Genomic DNA, 22,327 nt, shown 5'->3' with positions numbered 1-22,327 from the left:
CAAAGAAATTCTGACATCTCTTCAGCAATCCTTCCATATCAGTGTGTGCCCCCATACCTACTCCTTCACCCTATTTCTCCTCCCCCCATCTATTCACCTCACTAAGAGACATAATCTCAAACTGTCCTATATGTCCTATATCTGTTACTTCCTCCCAAGGGGCCCTCCACTCTCCCTGCATCCCTACACATCGGCTCAGAGGAACACTCTCAGGGGAGGACTGGCAACTAGACTTCACCCACATGCATCCCGTCAAGAGGACAAAATTTATTCTTACTCTTATAGACACCTTCTCCGGGTGGGTAGAAGCATTTCCTACCTCTTCAGAAAAGGCCGCAGAAGTCTCCCAAATTCTTGTAACAGAAATCATCCCTAGATTTGGTCTCCCTGGCTCCATACAATCAGACAATGGCCGCTAGCTTCATCTCCCAAATCACTCAACAGGTTTCTCAGTCCCTCGGCATCCAGTGGCATCTCCATATCCCACACTGGCCCCAGACATCCAGAAAAGTTGAAAGGGCAAATGGGATCCTTAAGGCTCAGTTAACCAAACTCACTCTTGAAGTCCAAAAACCATGGACCTCCCTTTTGCCCACAGCACTGGACAGCATTAGAGCCAGTCCAAAAGCACCCTCCTTCCTCAGTCCATTTGAGTTAATATACGGACGCCCTTTCCTCTTACAAAACAGGCCCCCTTCTAACTCTCAGCTAGGAGAATACCTCCCAACACTCTCCCTCATCCGCCATCTCCTCTGACAGCAAGCCAACCAGGCCCTCCCAAAACCCCACGAAGGGGTCTCCAATACCAAATAGACTTGCTCTCCAATTCCAAATAGACCCTTTAAGCAGCAGTGACACTTCAAAACCATCAAGGTTTAGATCTCCTCACTACCGAGAAAGGTGGACTGTACATCTTTTTAGAAGAGGAGTGCTGTTTCTATACTGACCAGTCAGGACTAGTACAAGATGCTGCTCGATGAATAAATGAAAAAGCTTCTGGCTGGGTGCAGTGGCTCATGCCTGTAATCCCAGATCTTTGGGAGGCTGAGGCGGGCGGATCACGAGATCAGGAGATCGAGACCATCTTGGCTAACACGGCGAAACCCCATCTCTACTAGAAATAGAAAAAATTAGCTGGGCGTGGTGGCGGGTGCCTGTAGTCCCAGCTACTCAGGAGGCTGAGGCAGGAGAATGGCGTGTGGCATGAACCCGGGAGGCGGAGCTTGCAGTGAGCAGAGATCGTGCCACTGCACTCCAGCCTGGGTGACAGAGCAAGACTCTGTCTCAAAAAAAAAAAAAAAAAAAAAGCTTCTGAAATCAGGAAGCGCCTTTCAGATTCCTGGCCCAAGTGATTTCGTAACTCCTGGGCACCCTCCTGGCTACTGCCCTTCCTAGGCCCTGCCATTACCCTCTTCCTCCATTTAGCACTTGGCCCATGTCTCTTACATCTCCTTACCCAGTTTTTACAGGACCATGTTAGAGCCTTCACCCATGCAACAGTACAAGATATGATGCTACTCCGAGATTACCGACAGCTCCAGGAACGGCAGTCCCTACTACCCAGCCTCTGCCCCCAACCATCGCCCCTATCCAGCAAGAAGCAGCCAGAGGACAACGGCGCCCCTCTTCTATTACCTATTAAAAGGCTGGAATGTTAGGAGCAAGCTGCCCCAGGACCCCCCTCCCCACACACACCCAATGCAGCTGACCCTTACCCTGAATACTCTGCAGCTGCATTCCTGGACCCTTATCTAGGCCTACAGCAAGGTCACCAGACTTGCTTACAGCCCTATGGGCGGCATGGGGGAGGTCATGAGAAACGTGGATAAACCTAAGTTACGCCCTCTTGTAAATTCCTATATTGAAACCTGGTCACGAGATGATATGTGGTAAGGTTAACCGACAAACAACCCCAGGGTCTCTCTTCCCCATATAAAACCCTCATTTTGTAAGCTCAGGGCTGCCTCCTCTGACTGTGGTGAAGCAGCCTGGCAGGTTAGTAAACTTACTCGCCTGACCTTGGGTCTCTCTCTCGTCCTTTCTCTCGGATAACCTTACAGCGCCCTCATCCATTCTCCAATTATAATGTGTTTACACCTTTCCTCCTGCATGTCTCACATTTTACCTTGTCATCCTTTTACTTGTGTATGTGTCTATGCCTCCCAGCATTTGACAGTACCTGAAGGTCAAAGCCTATCTGCTGTTTACCCTTACAATTCTATTCACTCAGCACACACCAGGCACAGAATAAATGCCATTCATCCCTACTTTTACTTCAGGGTACATTTTAGAGATCTAAGATTTGGTGTATCTTTCCCATTATCCATTCTTGTTGCCTCAAGGCTCTGCTCTTATAAATCTAGTGGTATGCATTACTTTGGGGGTAAGGACAAATTTATCCAGAACAGAGAAGATTTGGTTCAGTCTTTAGATTTAAAATAAGCATTTTTAAGTAATAGCAGAGACAAAAGTCTGAAAGCCAACATAGTTTTAGCTTAAAAGAAACTTGATTTTGCTACAGCTTTTTGGCCAGGAGTAAGTAAGGATGCTGTTTCAAAAGCTGGTCTTGCATCTTAAGCAGTACAGTGTTGGTCTTAGGGGCTGGAGTGTATTTTGCAGGAACCATAGAGTAGGCAAGAATGTGAGGTGGTGTAAGCCTAGTTTGTCTGGTTCAAAAAGTAAAAAAGAAGACTGAAAAAAGTAGGAAATCTAACCCAAAGCAATGAACCTTTGAGAAGAGCCCAGCACACTTCCCTTCCAATTGATTTGTCCTACACCCATCCACGAGCCTAAGCATTAGAGCAGAAATGACTGAGGGTAGCATCCAAGCCACTGGGCCAAGGGGCACTGGTGCGATGAGGATACAGCGTACCACAATTCCACGGTAGTCTGGGAAAAACAAAGCAGAGTTCCTGAGAAGAGTGCAGTGGTGGCTGACAGAACCAGAAAGGGTGTTGTAGTGATATGTGGCCATGACATCAGAAGATTAAAATGAGGCTATGGATATTCCCTAGCATATGTCTTGGGAACAGAGGCCAAAGCCGAAAGCTCACGAATTAATGGAATGAATGGAATGACTACATCTCAATGAAGGTTATAGATTAGTGAGGACTGATGACTGTAAACCAGACTCACACATCCATCCTCATCCTCACTCCCCACTCCCAGGCCACAATGTTACATATATGTCCCCTACTCCTGAGGGATGGAAAAGAGGATGGGTAGGATAAGTTCAAACTGCTTTAATGGCTAACAAAATTCACCTTTATTCCCTTTTATTTTTAGTTGACATGTAAAAATTGTACATATTTATTGGCTACAGAGTGATATTTTGATACAAGTATAAAGTGTGTAATGATCAAATCAGAGTAATTAGCACATCAATCACCTCAAATAGTTATCACTTATTTGTACCGGGAACACTCGAAATCCTTTTCTAGCTTTGAAAAAATATACAATAAATTATTGTTAACTCCATTCACCACATAGCACTATAGAACAGTAGAACAGAACTTATTCCTCCTATCTTGCTATAATTTTGTATCTGTTAATTAACCTCTCCCTATCCTCCCCTCCCCCTACCATTCCCAATCTCTCATAACCACAATTCTACTGTCTAGATCTATGAGCTCATTTTTTAAGTCCCTGCATTTGAGTGAGAAGATGAAGTATTTATCTTTCTGTGCCTGACTTGCTTTGCTTAACATAATATCCTCCAGATTCATCCATGTTGGTGCAAGTGGAAGGGTTCCATTCTTTATTTTATGGCTGATTATTGTTCCATTGTGTGTATACCACATTTTCTTTATTCATCTGTTTATGGATATTTATGTTGATTCCATATGTTTGCTATTGTGAATAGTGATGCAATAAACATAGGGGCATGCGTATCCCTTTGATATACTAATGTCCCTTCCTTTAGATAAATACCCAGTAGTGGGATTGCTGGATCATATGGTAGTTCTATTTTTATTTTTTTTGAGAAACTTCCATAATGTTTTTCATAATGGCTGTAGTAATTTACATTACCACAGCATATAAGAGTTCCCTTTTCTCTGCATCCTCATGAGCATTTGTTTTTTCTGTGTGTGTTTTTGATGACAGCCATTCTAACTGGGATGAGATGATATCTCATAGTGGTTTTGCTATCCATTTTCCTGATAATTAGTGATGTTCAGCATTTTTTCATTTACTTATTGGCCATTCAAAATTCATTTCAATAAAACAAAATTATTTTTAAACCTTCTGGGGAAATAGAAGCCTGAGAATAGGGTCCAGTTAAGTTATAAATGAATAAAAAAACACTCTAGACATGTGACTGCATGAGCCATATACTTTATGCTGGATAGATACACATTTGTTGAAACATTTGTTGAGTGGCTGTGAGTTGTAGGTTTTATATTTTAGAAACACAGTGAGTGAGGAAGGCTGATAAGTAAATGGACAAGCAATATAAAAAAGGCTGAGAAGCAAGTCTCTGCATAATGACAGGAAAGTTAAGTCTAGATCTGACCCTAAAGGGCTGGGACACTGGACAGTGGAAGCAGAAGAAAAGGTCAGGAAACAAACTATGAAGAAGACAATATCTGATGTGGATATCAAAGGATGAGAAAATACTGGATACCTGCTGGAGAAAGGTGCCAAATAAGAGGCGAGTATTCTAGGAAAGGAATCCATCTGCAAAAGCAAAAGTCTGGTGACTTGAAGGAATGTGTCAGGCACCGGGTACTAAGACAGTATCAACAGCAATGAAGAGAACAGGAAAGATTAAAGAGATGATTAGAAGGTAGAATAGGCTAGGATAGCGATTAAATGAATGTGGAGCACTTGGGAGAAGTTGTCAGGATGACTCCTGGATTTTGGCTTTGAAAACCTGAGTGAGTGGTGGCTCCATTAATAAGATAAAGACAATTAGAGAAGAAATCATTTTCTAGACGTGTTGAGTTTGAAGTTCTTATGACACACATAACATGAAATATCTGAAATACTGACTTGGAGCTCAGGCAAGAGGTCTGAGTTAGATTTAAAGTTTAGATTGACTCAAGGGTAGTAGCTGAAGCTCTGGGTGGGGATGAGTTTGCTTAGGAAGAATGTATAAAAGAAGAGACAATAATTAAAATCCTTTAAAAAAGCACTTGAAGGTGTGGGCATGCAAAGAAGAATAAGAGTGGCCTGAAAGGGAGAAAAACAAGGAAGCCAAGGGAGGAGTGAGGCTGGAGAAGCTGGGAAACGTCAAAAGTGTGGGTTGCAACACAACAACCAAGTGCATAATGTCACAGTGTCCACCGGATTTAGCAGGGGTCATCGGTGCCCATAACAATAACAGTTTCCAAGGAACTGTGGGAGTGAAAGTCGGACCGTGGGTTAAAGACTGACTGGTAAATGAGGAAGTGGAGACCATTTTTTCAAAGCAGCATGACTGAACAATGGGAGAGGGCGTGATCGATTATAAATAGTGAGGAGAACACGGTAAAGCTGCATCACTGACCAAACAGCAAGGAAACAGAACATGGGGAACATCAGGATCAGTAACTCACTACAGGAATTCCTACTCCTGGGAAATTGAATTCTTCACTAGTGGCTGACTGTGACATATCTTTCCAAGAGTTAACCCCAGACCCCAAATCTTAAGAATATGGGCTTTTTTTCCACTATAATTCACATTCTGCAGTTACTGGTAGTATTTTACAGTATTTTCAGATGTAATTTTACTAATTTCTAAAAATACTTCATATCTTTAAAAATAGTGGGAAAATCATGACTAATAAATGCACCAACCTTAAAATATATTGTTCAAAAGTGTTTTTCCAATGACTCTATAAATTGGTAAGATCTAGCCACGTTTCACATTATTTTCTAAAAATATGCTAAATATGAGACAATGGGTCTAAATCATTCTCCAAAATATTGATGATGTTCTTCACTTTCAAACTGGCTAAACTGATAATTTTACTATCTTATGCCTCCGGCTGAGGAGGTTATATTGTAATGTCCAGGAATATTTACTATAATTTAAAATTCAACAAAAGGACAAATGTTTCTAAGAGATAGGGAATAACATCTTAATAATAGTGACTGTTGATCAAAAAAGCTGATTTCTCTGATATATGATCAAGCTATGGAATTTAGGTTATATCCATAACCTTAGTTTTGGCCAGGTGGCCTTAGCTGGGTGATAACTGGATGTTTAACCTAAGTTTTTCATACTTGGGTCATAATACAAACTTGAAGAAACTGCACTGGCATCCTTTTAGGCTCTCTGATGCAGAAGGTTGTCCTGAAATAACTAGCGCAATGACTACTATTAAAATATTATGGTACAGAAAAGTTTAGTTACGTGTATTTCTTTGTTTACTGACACACCCCAAAATAAAGTTGCCAAGGTAGTTCAAGATTTTATCACCATTCAGAAACTTTTGGCAACATACCAACTGGCTAAAGGTTAATAACACAAACACAGATCTTGGAGGTATTTGCTGTAGATTATGTGGGAATCTGGTGCTTGATTCTCACCAGGGTATCCCTTTTGAGTATAGGAAAATTCCAGAATATAAGAGATAACCAAGCACCAGTACCTCTGCAACAAATATCTCTCATTCCAAATATCTCTTTTACAAGGCATGGGAGAAGAGAACTTGAAAGTTATTAAAGATAATTAACTATATAAAATAAAAATAATTTACTATTAAATAGATGAATGCCCTGGAACCTTATAACAGAGACTGTCCCTATTACATGAACCTGGATTTGTGGGCCATACTCCCACAGGTTGACTATGGGAAGAGAGTATATGGCACAAAAACTACAACCTGTCTACCACCACACCCAACTACCTGGCCCATAGTGGAAACTCTGTATTTGTTCTGCAAAATAATAAATGATTTAGTGAATACTACTGCTTTCAGTGGAATCTCAGCAAATTAGGCATCATCAGTTCTGAATTCAGCAGATTCTGAAACTGTCACAAGACATTCTATTACCAGGCCATAATATCTAATATACTACCAAGTTAGCTTAGTGTGGTGAAAAAAATGTAAAGTAGGAATAGAAAAATCCAGGCCCCATCCTGGGTCATCACGCAGCTGGCATGAATGTGACTTGCACATACTTTCTAAGGCCTAAGGCTTTTGTTTCCCCTTTTGAAACTGGGATGATAACTGCCATTTCCCAGATGTGACTGTGCGTCAGATGAGACTGAATCATAGTCAGCTAAGGATAAAAGTGGCATCAGAAATCAGAGCCAAGATGTAAAAACAAACGAGGAAGTTAAGGCTCAGAGACATTAATGAGTTGCCCAAGATCATAGCAGATAGTTAGAAAGGTGAATTGGAAGCTATTCATGATAACTGAATAGATTATTATATTTACATAGCAATTACATTATATATAACAAGTTTTGTTTTTTTTTAAGAAAAGAAATACTTTCAAGTAAAGGCAGTAATTAATTACATTATCACTGGGAAGTGTCCTTCTGGTTTACGGACCCTGGCGATCACCTAATCAAATATTTACTTTTACAGATGAGAACCTCAGAGTATAGCAACTGGAATGAGAACTGAGGTCTCCTTTTTCTAATAAAAATGCCATTTTTATTTTCAAAAGCATTTATATATTATAAAGGGCTTTAGAGTGCAAGCGGTGGAGATGAAAGTTGAGATAGAAAATTATTGTGCATAGGGTTTGAGAGACTGAATGCTGCAATTGCTTTTGGAACTGTGTGGCTGTAGACATTTATTTGCATGAGTTATTTATTTCTTTATTTATAGTGTAGGGGGTGGCGGTGGTAGGGGAGAATGAAAGGGTGGAATACTATGTGTATTCTGCCTAGATCTGAGAGTCAGGACTTAAATCTGTTAGGAGAATGAATTAGCTATTGAAGTTGAAAAGGACTTTCCCACAAAATTTATTGTGAGATTCAGGGCACAAGTACTGCCATTTAGGGTGTAGATGTCTACGTGTAATATTAAGAATTGTATTTTGGGCATTTATATTATTGTGATCTCAACTTTGCACACAAGCTGGTATGATCCAAGGGAGTTGGATTATGTATAAGCAGTAATAAAACTATAGATGCACACTCAAATTAACTGATGCAGTTTATATCTTGGGGTCATTTTCCAAACAATGTATAACCTTAGTACATTTAATCTCATTACTGTTGTTAAATTAATATTGCTTAAACAGAACTTTGTAACTCTATTTTCAGAATCTTTTGTGTTCCTCCTCTACGCAGATGGAATAAGCTCTTTTGGCTTCTGTCTACTGCTTTATCCTAAAATACTGCCCAAGTAGATGCAATAAAACAAAATGCTTCGTGGGGCATCAGATATGCTGAGAGTCTAATCCTGGCTTCACCATTTACTGACTTTGCAACCTTGAGCAAATTCCATAGACAAGCCTCATGCTAACTGAAGCAATGCAGGTCAGCTCATGACTCTGTTACAATGTTTGGCCCAGAAATGTTAGGAATGATAATTAGAATGTTGAGATGTATGGTGTGATGAAAATGATGATAATGAAAAGCAGGAAGAGGAGATCCTTATAAGCTGTGTGCTTTCTTGCTTTCATTGCTTTTGCACATGGCTTTTCAGCGGAGGGAAATGCTCTTTGTTTCTATTATAAAAACTTCACAAAGTTCTAAAGACACAACTTATATTCTACCTTCTAGGGTCTAGCAAAGGGTCTTGCAATAAGGCTTCTTTGTCATGACAATAGTGATTAATAAGTATACCTGATATTAGAGGAGCGTATTTTCCAGGAAGAAAACGTAAGTTGGATATAATATACCATTGCCCATGCTGTTAAGATGATACCTGATATTTGTACTTGTGCTAATTGAAAAGTGTGAAATGGTATGGTGTGTGTATATATGTATGTCAAAATATGTCTTTAAAATTCTTTAGGTGGCTGTTTAGATTCATCTTATGTCCATATTATATTCTAGAACCTTTTGTTGTTGGGGGAACCAGTTTCTCTCTCAAGCTATGTTTTCCCATGCACAATTAGAGACAAAAATAATTAGAGGAAGCTCTGCTCAGAGAGAAGGGGAAATGTATTAAAAATTAGTTAATTTCTGTTCTATGGTAGGAAGAACTAAATCACTATTCTAAACCTATCAAAGAAAATAAAAACTTTGAAGTCTCACTTCATGCATCATTTAAATACTTGGCAATTACTCAGCTCACATAAACGTGGCCCCTTTCCGGTGTGTAGAAAAAGTGATTCTTTTCAATGACATGTACATATGATTTGATCTGAAAGCAATTCACTTTTCTTTAGACATCGATGTGTGTATATGAAACTTACAGTGCCAAGGTCAATGATGAAGCAGTCACCCTTGTTGAAACTGTCCCAGCTAAGGGGAACTTCTGTGGCTCTCACCACTCTACGACCCTTCACATGTAGGAGCCTCTTGGCTGTCAGGTCGTTCGTAAGAACATGATTTAATCCAGATGCCACGCCTCCAGCCTGATGAATGAGGGAAGACACACAAAAAACAAAGAGAAAACTGATGAGGTGCCTACCTAGACAAAGCAAAGCACAATAATACCGCTGGTGTTTGTGCCAAAACTGTACCTGTCAGGCCAAGTTAAAATAGCCACCTTTTCCATAAAACAAGAGAGAACCCCTTGGTAATCAACAGATTGTGTTTGTTTGGTCTCTTTATTCTTTCTGTTTTAACCATTCAATTGACAATTGCAAGTATTTACTGAGAACCTTCAGTGTATAAAACGCTGCTGCAAAACCAAAAGGAAGAAGCCATAGCTCTTGCCCTTTGAACACTAATGATCCCCAAATCATTAATGAGCAAGAAGGCAAAGATTTCAGGGAAGAAGGTGGCAGGTGGCTAGAGGAGGGTCAGAGGTAACACATACAGATGACAGCAGCCAGAGAAGAAGGCACCCAAAAGTTCACACTGGTACAGGGTTGGGACAGAGATGGTTGTTAAGTGCTGGCCAGGAATGGGTTGATCTTATGTATGGTCCTTGTTTTTACATTTAAAGTAATCAAATGTCTTTATTTTCTGGTAAACAGGTCTTACTATTAATAAATATGCTAGGCCTGAGTGTTTTTACTGTAAGCTAAGAGAGATGCAATATCTTGACTGTACATCCCCAACCAAAAAAAACAAAATAAAATGAAATACAATCACACTGAATTAAAGAAACGCTTAAGAAAAAATATTAACTGTATCAACCACACCTTCTTATATTATTTGCAATCATCTTTTACCTTTTCATTTTTTCTAATTAAATGATATGAACCATATCTTTATTTCTACTATTAATTATAATTATATGTGCATAACTGAGCTACAGTATAAACAAAACTGTCATTGATAGATCAAAGACCTCTATAATAATGGTATGGAAAATCAGAGCTAATTTGTCATTAGTACATTCTTTTCCATTGACTTTAAATTTCCACTGTTTTCCAAGAAAAGTTGGTAGAGATTAAATGTTAATTTCAGGACAATTAAAACCTCAAATTAAAAAAATATATATATATAAAATGATTTCCCAGTCCATAATTTTACAACGACTGCTACATTTCTTGGTTGAATAAACTAAGTATTATATAATTAAATAAATACAAGTTTTCATCTATGTACTACTGTTTTGAAACGGAGTTTTGCTTGTGTCTCCCAGGCTGGAGTGCAATGGCACAACCTCGGCTCATTACAACCTCTGCCTCCTGGGTTCAAGCAATTCTCCTGCCTCAGCTTCCCTAGTAGCTAGGGTTACAGGCACATGTCACCACGCCCAGTTAATTTTTGTATTTTTAGTAGAGGAGGTTTCACCATATTGGTCAGGCTGGTCTCAAACTTCTGACCTCAGGTGATCTTTGGAGATGCTTTGGCCTCTCAAAGTGTTGAGATTACAGGCATGAGCCACCATGCTCGACCACAGTTACTTTATTATTTAATTTATTCCTTAATACAACATCTGTCTCAGGAAACTGTTATAATATTCATTGTTTGGGGAAACTGAGCACAGAAAGCTCAGTATTTTCCCTAAAGCAAACAAGCCATATGTGGCAGAAATGGGTTCATAACTAGGATAGTGTCACAGCACCTGCTTTTAGTAGTAACTACAAGACTCAATTTATTTAAAATGTTGAGTTCACTGACATAAAGGAAGTTTCAGTATCATTTGTCATAAACTGTAGGAGCTCCTGTGAATCAAATAAAATAAGAGGTAACAGTTTTGTGTTTAGGTAGTTCATAGACTAGAATAAAATAATGATTTCAAGAGACATAAAAGAACCTATAATGTATAAGTGTTTTGTTCTGATCTCAGTAGTATCACAAAATATTCAACCAAGACTCTGAACAGGTAAAGGTATAAGTAAACCTTGCCATCTTAGTAAGTGGACTTAGTATTACAGTCAGAATTGTAGTGAAGCTCTAAGGCTTCAGGTCTTCACTCGGGTAGCATGCTCACAGGGCGGGGCAGTGGGGTGTGCAGAACACTTGCTGGAGCGTGTTCGATTTCAGAAATCTGTGATGTTTGTTTGGGGAGGGTATTCCTCACACTTTAACTGAACACGTGTAGAGGGGTGGGTGGCAGGAACAGTGAAGGGAGGGCCAGTCTGGAAAGCTAACTGACAGGATGCCAAAAAAAAACAACAACAAAAAAAAAACCTGTCCTATACTGAAGGCTGCCTTAAAGAGATGGAACCATTTAACTATTTGTTCTTGTTTATTTTCAGAAGTAAAGCCAATTGACCAGTGTTTCAGACCAGTGTGCGTAAATTGTGTATGTGCATGTGTGTAGTTTACCTGCAGAATTTTAAGCTCAAAAGTTTCATCTGCATCCCTTCTAAGATCAAACCACACTATTTTGGAAATGCAAGTATAGTTCTTTACAGTTACTAAAATTATAATTATTATAAATACTGTATTAATATATTCCAGAACAACTGAGATTTTGAAGGCTTAGGTTACTTGCAGAAACTTCAGATCCTCTAGAATAGCAAAAATGAAAACTTTTAAGACCCAAATTACCAAAATTTAAATGTTGAAATAGCTACAAAATATTAAAAAGGTATCTTGTGAAGACATCATTGAAAACTCTTTTAAAAAATTAACCTATCAAATTAAATTGTCATAATATTTCACATATTGTACCATACATTTCACAAACATTTATTGAATACCTACTTTATATCCAGCAGCTACTGGGGATGTATCCATGAAGAAAATAGATTAAAACAAAAACAAATAAAACAAAAAACCCTGCCCTCAATGAACTGTCATTCTATGAAAACAGGAGGTATGGATGGACGAGAGGAGAAAGGGATTCATAATGGAAACCGAGGGAGCTGCTTACCTTGTATTTCAGACCGCCTTTGAAATAGCTAACAAAGTCATTAGACTCATATCCTTGAAGTTCTCTATTCTGCACTGGCTTGCCACCCAAATAGTCATCCATCTGAACAGTGAAGATGGCAGCAGCTGTGCTTTCATCCTGGGAACACTCCTTTCCTAAAACAGTGGACAACAGCACCTCAATTATCAAGCAAGAAAAAGGATTAAGGCAGAATTTCTGATATGAAAGAAGTCAGAAATTTTCATTTCAATTAGTATCAATACAACACTCTTCTAAAGAAAGATCTTTTAGCTAAAATAGTGTAATATATTATTTTGCTAATAATTAACAATGTTTTTTGTCTATTCTTTTAAATTTTTTTTTGAGAGAGGGCATTGCTCTGTTGCTAAGCCTGGAATGCAATGGTGTAATCATAGCTCACAGTAACCCCAAACTCCGGGGCTTAAGCGATCCTCCTGCCTCAGTCTCACAAGCAGCTTGGACTACAGGTGCATGCCACCATGCTTTGCTAATTCTCAAAAAAGTGTTTTGTAGGGAAAAGGTCTCCATATGTTGCCCAGGCTGGTCTCAAACTCCTGGCCTCAAGCCGTCCTCTGGCTTTGGCTTCCTAAATTGTTGGGGATTACAGGTGTGAGCCACCGTGCCCGGCCTGTTTTTGTTTCTGCTTTTTCCAATTCCTTTAAAAAATTTAAAAAGAAACACTATTGTGTGAAGTTGCTCAAGAAGATAAAACAATCTATTCCAATGAGATTTCAGTAAGCATTAATTTGGTAAGGTCAATAAGATCAGACTATGAAAACATTTGACAAGTGGTTTAGCCTTTATTAGGATAAATCTTTGGTTTTGTGATATGTCAATATGTTAATTGATGTTGGTGAGAAATATGACATCATGAGCCATAATTAAATACGTGGTTTTTACAATGGGAAAGTGAATATAATTTAATTTTACCCCTATTTTTTGGTCTTTTTCCCTACTTCATTATCTGAATGGTTTTGTTTGAATGAAACAATGATCTCTGGAGGAAAGGAAGAGCAAAGGAAGCAGCATGCTAAAATTTATTAAGTGTTAATGTACTTGGTATTGTTCTAGGTATTTTACATACTACATTGAGTTTTCACAGTTGTAATACAGATCACATCCAGGTAACCTCGCTAAAGTCAAAACAATTCCTAAGAACCAGTGTCTGTAGTGTACATAAAGGTTACAGTATGGACAGTCAAGAGGGGCACTCACATTTTATGGAAAACACTTCAAACTCTTTACTACATCCAAGTTGTAATAAAAATCTTAAATGACTCTAGAAATAATAGACAACATTATACATTTATACTACCCCATGGGCCAGACACTGTGCCAATGTTTTACATGGATGACCTCATTTAATCTTCAAGCAACCTCATAAAGCAGAACCTATTTTCTACTAGATTGGAACAGAGAAAATGGAGGCTTAGAGAGGCTGAGTAACTTTTCTGAGGTCATAAAGCAACTTTTGGGAGAAAAGGACCAGATGTAGGTTTGTGTGACTCTGAAGCACAGGTTCTTAAAAACTCCAGTACACTTGTGGGTATTTTTTTGTACTCAGGCTCTCATTAGCGGTACAATTTTATAGTGACAAGGTATGTTAATTTCTTCCATAGATAACTGATGCATAAAAGCTTAGAAGCTGTAATAATTTAATAGTTCACATGAACAACCCTAATTGAGAGTATTCACCAAAGTTGAAGAAGGGAAATCAGTCAGCTGTATTAAAGAAAGAATCAGATTTCCTTACAATTCCCCTCTTACTCTTAAAGAAGACCCATATCCCAAGTATCTTCTGAGGGGAAACAACAACAACAAAAACAACAACAACAACTCAGTAGCTAGAAGATTACTTGACATGATAATAATTTTGTGAACTTGCTGTGGTCAAAGTTAAGTATCTGACACACCGGCAATTTTGCAATCTGAAAGGACTCTGGTGTCATTCTTCTGCTGATTTGGGATCCGAACCCTAACTGAGAATACCATAAAGATGTAGATGTAGATTTTTATGATGCTTTAAGAGAGATGCTTTAAGAGATAACTTGGAATCAAGGTTAACATCAAAGGTGTTAAAGATGATGTATTTGACATAAACATCCTTACCTGACTACAAGTTGAAACCTGAATCTCTTTAGGTAGATGTAAATGGACAGGCATGAAGTTAATGAATGAACTGAAAGTAAGTTAATTAAATTATCCTATCATTTGCTGATGCTTATGTAATATGGTTGGCCAGGGAATATCTGTATGAATAAAACAGGCTGCCTGAAAGAGGTTGACGGTCTTGATGAAGCCAATGTCAGCCTTTGGATGCGAAAATTAGAATCAAATCCAGTTGTAGCATGCTGGAATTCCAGAAAGTGTTTAGAAACTTATGAACTTTGTGTATAAAGTCTGCTTAAGAATCAATTTAGTTTTTCCCTACCAATCTGCTTATGATTTCCATTTGTTGTTTCCCTACACTGATTTTACCGCTGTCTTTTATGTTCTGTTACCCTATGTTGTGCCATGTTATTTTATATTATGTTAGACTTGTGTACATCCTGCAAATTTCTGTAAGTATTTTGTGGATGTAATGATTTTATAGATAAAAAGAGAGGTTAAAAACTAGGTTAATCCAACAGCCATTCATGATAAAATAAAATAAGTCAAATTAGGAATAGAAAGGAACACCTTCAAACGATAATTAGAGTCAACAAAAAACACAGAGCTAACAATGCTGAAGAGTAAAAGACTGAATGTTTTTCCCATAAAATCCGGAAAATGCGTGTGCACTCTCACCACTCTTATTCAACATAAGACAGCAAGTTCTAACCACTGCAATAAAGTAAGAAAAAGAAAAAAAAGCATACAAATTGAATATGAAGAAATAAGAAGGTCTCTATTTAGAGACAACAATATGATTTACATAGTGAACTCTAAAAGACCTATCCAGAAAAAAAAAAAAAAAACCTCTCCTAGAAATAAAAAGTACATTGAGCAAATTAGCAGGATACAAGATTCATCAGTAACACAAAAAATCAGTCACATTTCTATATAGAAACAATGAACATGCTGAAACTGAAATTAAAGGCGCAATGCTATTTACAATCACTCCAAAGAACCTGAAATACTCAGGCATGTAGTTTAAAAACATGTACAGGATCTGTAGGCTGAAAATTACAAAATGGCATGCAAAATATCAAGGAAGACCTAAGTAAATGTAAACGCTTAGTGTTCATGGATTTTAAGACTCCACATAATAATGATGTCAATCCTTCACAAATTGATCTATAGGCCTAATGTTATTCTTATCAAAATCACAGTAAGGTTTATTATAGACATATACACGCTTATTGCAAAATTTATATAGTGAGGCGCGGGCCCTGGAATAGCTAAAATAATCTTGACAAACAAGTGTAAAGTGGGAGGAATCACTCTACCTGATACTAAGGTTTACTATATAGCTAACGTGATTAAAACAGATTGGTACTATTGAAGGACAGACACAGATCAATAGACCCAATTTCCCCCAGTAGTGACACTTTGTAAAATTACAGTATGGCTTAGTATATTAACGTATAGTACAGTATAGCACTGAATACCACAACCAGGATATTGGCATTGATATAATACACCTATTTTATTCATATTTTCTCAGTTTTACTTGTACTCGTGTGTTTGTGCATTTAGTTCTATAAAATTTTATCACGTGTAAATTCATACATCTGCTATCACAATCAAGATGCTGTATAGTTCCACCAAAAACATCCTTCATGTTGCCCTTTTATAATACACTCTTCTCCTGTCCACATCATCCCTTCTTCACCCTATCCGTAACCAATGGCAATGCCAAATCTAAAATTTTGTCATTTCAAAAATTTCACATAAATGAGATCATACAGTATAAAGCCTCTTAGGATTTTTCACTCAGCATGATTCCCTGGAGCTTCATCCAAGTTGTTGTATGTATCAATAGTTTGTTCCTTTTTATTGCTGAGTAGTATTAGTTGGTACAGATGTACAACTTGTTTAACCAGTCACCTGTTGAAAAGCATCTGGGCTGATTCTAGAGCTTGTTTATTCAAATAAAACTGCTGTGGACATTCAGGTACAGATTTTTATGTGAACACAAAACTTCATTTTCTGGAATAAATACCTATGAATGCAATTGCTGGCTCATATGGTAGTAGTATATTTGGTTTTGTAAGAAACTACTAAACTCTTTTCCAGAGTGCTATACCATTGCACGTACCCACCCCCATGCTCCAACAATATAAAGGATCCAGTTTCTCAGCATCCTAGCCAGTCCTTTATATAAGTTCTTTGTATTGTATATTGTAATCCAATCCTTTGGATTCCCAGGGCATTGCACAAGGCCTGGTACAGCCCACTTATAACATAAATGTATACTGCTTTAAAATATATTTGTGTAAAGTTCAAAACTGGCAAAGAGAAAGAGTAAGGATAAGTGTTTGTAGCTTAGGTTAGGGATGTGACAGGGAGCAGTTTTACTATCTAGACCTACCCATTGATTTGATGTTATAAGGAACTACAAACAGAAGGTGAATGGATGCATTTAAACTGCTAGGTGCAAAGCTGAAATGTTTTTAAAGAAGGGCTAATGCAATAACATTTAAGTTCTTTGCAATAAATTTTTACTTTCATTACATTTAAGCATATGATGTTAATACACTTAAACATGTAATGTTAATACAATAAAATAATCTGAGATATGCCAAGTGTTATGGAAACACTGAGGGAGAGACCAGGAAAGACGACTCTCCCCCTCTGTTCTCTCTCGTTTTAGGTCCAACTTCTTCCTGTTTCCCCTTTCTGCCTCCCATTTGGCCTGTTTCTTCATTTCTATGCTATGCACCTTTTTTCATCTCAGTTTAACTTTAGTTTCTCTTTCTTCCAGCTGATTTCCTTTAACCAAATGTTCTTTTCCCCTGAAAGTTCAGCTCTCTCTCCTGTGACTTTTTCTCAATCCGTCTCTCTGATGAAGCCTCATGGATTCATCCTGATTTAGGTCTTAGACTACACTATTTTGGGTGAAATTCTGTTTTCTTAGGGAACTGAAGTAGGAAGAGCTGTTGGGCAATCCCATCTGAAAGTCCTGTTGACTATTTTACTTGAAGCTTTTTTTCTCTCCATGATTCTCTCTTGACACAAAAACCCTTCCAAGTACTTTCATTCTTTTTTTTTTTTTTTCTCTAAAGGCTTCTGTTTCCCGATAACCACAGACACTTTGTGCTTTCACAGTAACTATCACATTCTACCTGTGTTATATCACTTTTTGTCTTTTTGCACCTTTGAGGTGATGAACTTTCAGAGAAGTTTCATTAATTATTCATATCCACAAGTGCCTTGTACAGTACTGCCATATTGAATAATTACTGAATGAATTCGCTTGTTATTAACATGTTATTGACTTCAGTTTTAGCATGTCTTTAAGATTATAAATGTTTCTGCCCAAAGCATTTTCTATTATATTTTTGAAATTTATGAGCACCAAGTGGATAATTAAGAAGATAATTAAGTGAATAAGGTGAATCTGTAAACCCTACAAAACACAGTAGTTAAGAAGTCAACTTGGATAAAAATGTATAGAATTAAAGAATTGTGTTCAAATCTCCCTTGCAGTCGTCTGACAAAGTCAAACTTAACTGCTGTCTATAGTAAGATATGGAATTATTTCACATTTTAATGTACTCAAATGGCAAACGTGGCATTTCAAACACTTTCCTTCATGCTAGATTTAAGTTCTGTGTGGAAAGTCCTCTGTAAGGACATCATTATTTAATCTGGCATCATTCATTCTTGAACATGGGTTATATATTAAAGTTTCAGTGTTTTCTGGCACAAAATACAAATAGATGACTGTGTATTACAACATTATAATAGGAATAACAGCAATGCAACAAGAAACCAAAATGTGTTTAGAGCTCAGGCTGAGCCTTCTCCGCCTCCTCAAGCTAACATAAATTTTTGACTCCAAATGTTATAATTAAAAGTCTTATCTTCATCTACGTATTTTTCATTTTTCATTTCTCAAATGCCTGTTCTAGGTGTTTGCCAATGTTTAGAGAGTCACTATTCAATGTTTTCTACTATTTTGTTTCTTAAAATCTTCAAATGTTAGAAATTACAATGTTGGCTTTCAGAGACTTAAAAATGTGTATGTGTGTGGTTTTGTGTGTTTTCCTCCTAAGCTCAGGGATAAAACTAAACAAACACGAGTACTGGGCAAGCTAGCTAGTTTTAAAAGAAGGCAAAAAGGCTCAGAGGATCGGCATGTTGTTAGAAAGGGTGTGTCCACTGGCACAAGACCTCCTGGGGAGAGGCTGGACATTCAGGATGTCTATGAGTAAAAGTAGAAGGTGGAAAAAGAACACACAAGGTCCAGTGTCCTGACAGCCTGGCACGAACGCAGCTCAAAATAATTACTACTGCTGAAGGAGCCGTTTCTGTTCCACCTTGTGTCCTTGAAAAAATAAATAATAAAACAATAAAGCAGTCTATCCACATAAATATATGAAATACCCATATAGAGCTATTTATTTATATATAAAATATCTGTTTTTTTCTTGCTTCCATCTGAGGACGCCAGCTTCCTAATGAAGCGGAGTTTTTGTCTACCAGGCCCGCAAGCAGCATGGTGCAGGTAGAATCCTGTTTTAAAGTGGCCCAGAACAATAATCCCCGCAATCATAGAGAAAATAAGCCAGTGCCCGAAAGCAACAAATAAAAATAATGTGTGAAGAAAAAGAAAAAGACTTTTCCCTAGCGGCGGCAGATGCCCCCAAACTTTATGACTTCCTCTCCATCCCGACAGGAAAAGCAGGACCGAGCTTGTCGGAAGGTGAGCGGGGCTTGGCCAGAGACGGTGTGCGCGGTGGCAGCGCCCCTGGACAAGAGTGGCGTTTGGAGACTTGAAGGTGAAAGGGGAAGAAGCCAGAGTCACCAGCTCCAAAGACCAGGAACTACACCTGGCAAAGGTCAAAGCCTGCGGGGTAAGTCAATTGCGGACAACGCCTGAGCCCCGCGTTTGCAGCCGGCGAGTTGACTTTGGCAGGGAGAAAGTGGCCGGCCCCAAAGGGCAGCCCCATGGGGGCGCGAGTGGCGCGACAGGTCTCCAGTCTAGCTCAGTTTGTGGTCCCCTTTACTCCCACGCCTGCAAATCTCAGACCCCTACGTCCTCCCCTCGCCGGCCTTGGCGCGTCGGGGTCCCGCAGCCCGCAGTCCCTTACCGAGCCAGAAGTGCAGACGGTAGGTGAAGCCTCGGCTCGTCTTGGCCGTGTGCAGCACCAGGTAGGCATCCCCGACGTAGAAGTCGCCGTGAGCGCTCTGGGGCACGGGCACCAGCTCCAGCTTCTCAATCCTCCAGACCTGCAGCCCCGCCTGCTTGCCTGCCCGGGCGAACTCCTCGTGGTATAGCTCCTGCGCCATGGCTTCTGCGCGCGATATTCCGGGGGGCGCGGGATCTCGCTGATATTGCAGTTGGACTAAACCGAGAGCAGCGGGAGGAACCTTATTCGCCGCCACTTTATAGGGTTTGCCATCCGGGGAGGCGGCGCCCTGAAACGGGAGGGGCTAAGTGCCCAGGCGCGAGTTGACGGAGGCGGCTATCGCTTCCCACAGGGAGCGCAGCGCTGGCTTCCAAGCTCCCACGCCCTGCCCCAGGCCAGGAGCGGAATCGGCGTCCCAGAAGTCTTGAGATTCAGAGGGAGTTTATAGTAACTCGTGCCAATGCCTCCTCCAAGGAAAGACATTTTCTCTAGCAACAGACGAAGAACATTAACGATTAAAACTGCTTGGCACTCCTTCGTGCATACCCATCACCACAGTCCTTCATATTTCCCCTTCTCTCGCTAATCCTGTTATTTCTGGATCTCAGTTGTGCCTGGCAGGAGGGTTCAGGTGAGGAAAGAGCGCGCCAGCCCTACAGAGTTGAGTCAGCGTTTACCCGGGTGGAGCAATACCTGTTCTTTCTGGCCCTCTAGAATAATTCTTAGAACAACGCTTCCTCTGCTAATAGCAACACCTGCCGTTAGGCAGCAGAGGAGTGTGCCACATTAGCATGCTGGAATAATTTTAGTACATCCTTCTTTAAAAATTTGGCTTTTTGAGTAATAAGCATCCTAATGATCAATTCTGTCATTTCATTGGGCAATCTCTCCATTCCTGATGACCAAAGTTTCTGTCTCGATCTTCCAGTTTGAAAATACCATGAAAAACAGCATGTCAGTTTTCTTGGACAGGAAGAAAACCTGGAAGAATAGCAGTCTTACCCCAGGTGACAGAGCTCTGTAAATCTCAAAGAGTTTAGGAGCTGTGGTTGAGCTCTCTTAACACCTGCTTCCTTTGGCCAAGAAAGATGAAAACAACAACAACAACAAAAACCCAGCAGCCGCCCTCCTGAGATGTTCTCTGCAGGGCTGTTTGTGGCTGTAATTTTATGCTTGGCCGGACTTCTGGGTTACCTGTTACCTAGCTTCAAGGTGATAATTTTCTTTGTTTTACCTACAGGTTTTGCTTTTGCAGCATGGCTAAAACACTATGGAATACAGATGGAAATTTTACTCTTGATTTGGCATTCATTTAACAAGCTGGTATAGCAAAGGATTCTGTTACTGAAAAAGGCAAATCACTCAGGATGTATAGAGTAAGAAAGCTGAAGTTCATGCATGTAAAATTGTTTTCATTCAATTTCTCAAATTACATGAATCCCTAGGTCAATAATAGTGCAAAATTAGATTTTTTTCCTTAATTAAATTATGTTTTTAATAGGTTATTACACGACCATGGTAAAAAAATTAAAAGTACAAAATGTGTGCAATAAAAAATTATCTCCATTTCACCCTGCCACCCAGTTGCTTTCCCCAAAGGCAATTACGTTACCAGTTTCTTATGTATTTTTCCAGACACTCAAATTTTGTCAACAAGAATATAGATAATGTAGTTATTTTAAATTTTTAACAGAAAATGTAACATATAACCTTTTCGAATCTCCCCCCCCGTGTGTGTGTGTGTGTGTGTGTGTGTGTCTGTGTATCAACACACAGTACTCATAGAGCTACCGGTTTTTACTGACCACATGGTATTCCACCTTATAAACATACTAATTTATTTTGTCTATCTCAGTTCATAGTGTAGGGGCCAAGGGAAAACTTCCCCTCTACCCTCTGAAGTTTCACTGAAAAATCAAGTCACAAAAGGCAGATTAACAGGACAAATGGCATACAAATTTATCCGCGGGCATGGGGGAGAATCACAGAGTGATTGGCCAATATCCCAATGAGGTACAGAGGGTTGTACATCCTTATTAGAGGAAAGGCAGATGGGTGATGTATGGGTGATTTGGAGGGTTAGAAAATGATTTTTAGGGGAATTCAATGGGTTTGAAGAACATACAGTGGCCTGAGACAAAGTGTGTTAAGCCTGCAGAGCAGACAATGGTTTGTGACAAAAGTTTCTCCATGTGTGTTGACAGACTTCAGTCTTTCTTTCTGCAGTATGAGTTCAGTTTGTGGAAAGTCAGGGAAGAGACCAGAGGTAACTGTTTTCTTCTTTGGCAAGTCGAGACTTTAGGCAGATAAGGGAACTTCAGAGAACACCTTCATCCTGTGCTTTGGGAAAGAGGATTGGTGAAGGAAGGTCAAAGAAAACTTAAGCCTTCTTCATTTCAGCATGTCAAAGTGTCACATTTTGTGGTATTGGTTTCTGAGCCCCAACATTAGGCATTTAAATTTTGTGTATATTTTGCCAATACAGTGTTACAAATAGCATATTGAACATACTTTATTATGCATTCGCAGTATTATAATTGAGATAAAACCCTGGAAATATAATTGGTTGGGATTAAATAGCTTTTATGATAGTGATGATAATTATGAAACCAATTACTACCACTTACTGATCTTTGACAATAATAGGCTATAGTACACATTACCTTGATTCAATTCCTGCTTTCATCCTTAGTTCTG

At 39.0% G+C, this 22,327-nt stretch overlaps 1 protein-coding gene across 1 annotated transcript in view; it reads right to left on the bottom strand.

The window, feature by feature from the left end:
- SCIN (scinderin) overlaps positions 1-19,922 on the bottom strand; it is an 82,134-nt gene extending 62,212 nt beyond the window's left edge. Inside the window, exons 1-3 of the mRNA XM_003252571.4 lie at positions 19,592-19,922; positions 12,333-12,487; positions 9,307-9,468 (exon numbers count right to left, since the gene is read on the bottom strand). Of these exons, the coding sequence (XP_003252619.1) occupies positions 9,307-9,468; positions 12,333-12,487; positions 19,592-19,790 (516 nt within the window). The 5' untranslated portion in view covers positions 19,791-19,922. The remainder of the gene's footprint in view (positions 1-9,306; positions 9,469-12,332; positions 12,488-19,591) is intronic.
- Between the last annotated feature and the right edge of the window lie 2,405 nt (positions 19,923-22,327).

The sequence above is a fragment of the Nomascus leucogenys genome, chromosome 11 (genome assembly GCF_006542625.1).
Source record: "Nomascus leucogenys isolate Asia chromosome 11, Asia_NLE_v1, whole genome shotgun sequence".
Taxonomy (NCBI): domain Eukaryota; kingdom Metazoa; phylum Chordata; class Mammalia; order Primates; family Hylobatidae; genus Nomascus; species Nomascus leucogenys.
The sequence above is the reverse complement of the archived record's forward strand: the minus strand, read 5'-3'. Positions and strand labels throughout refer to the sequence as shown.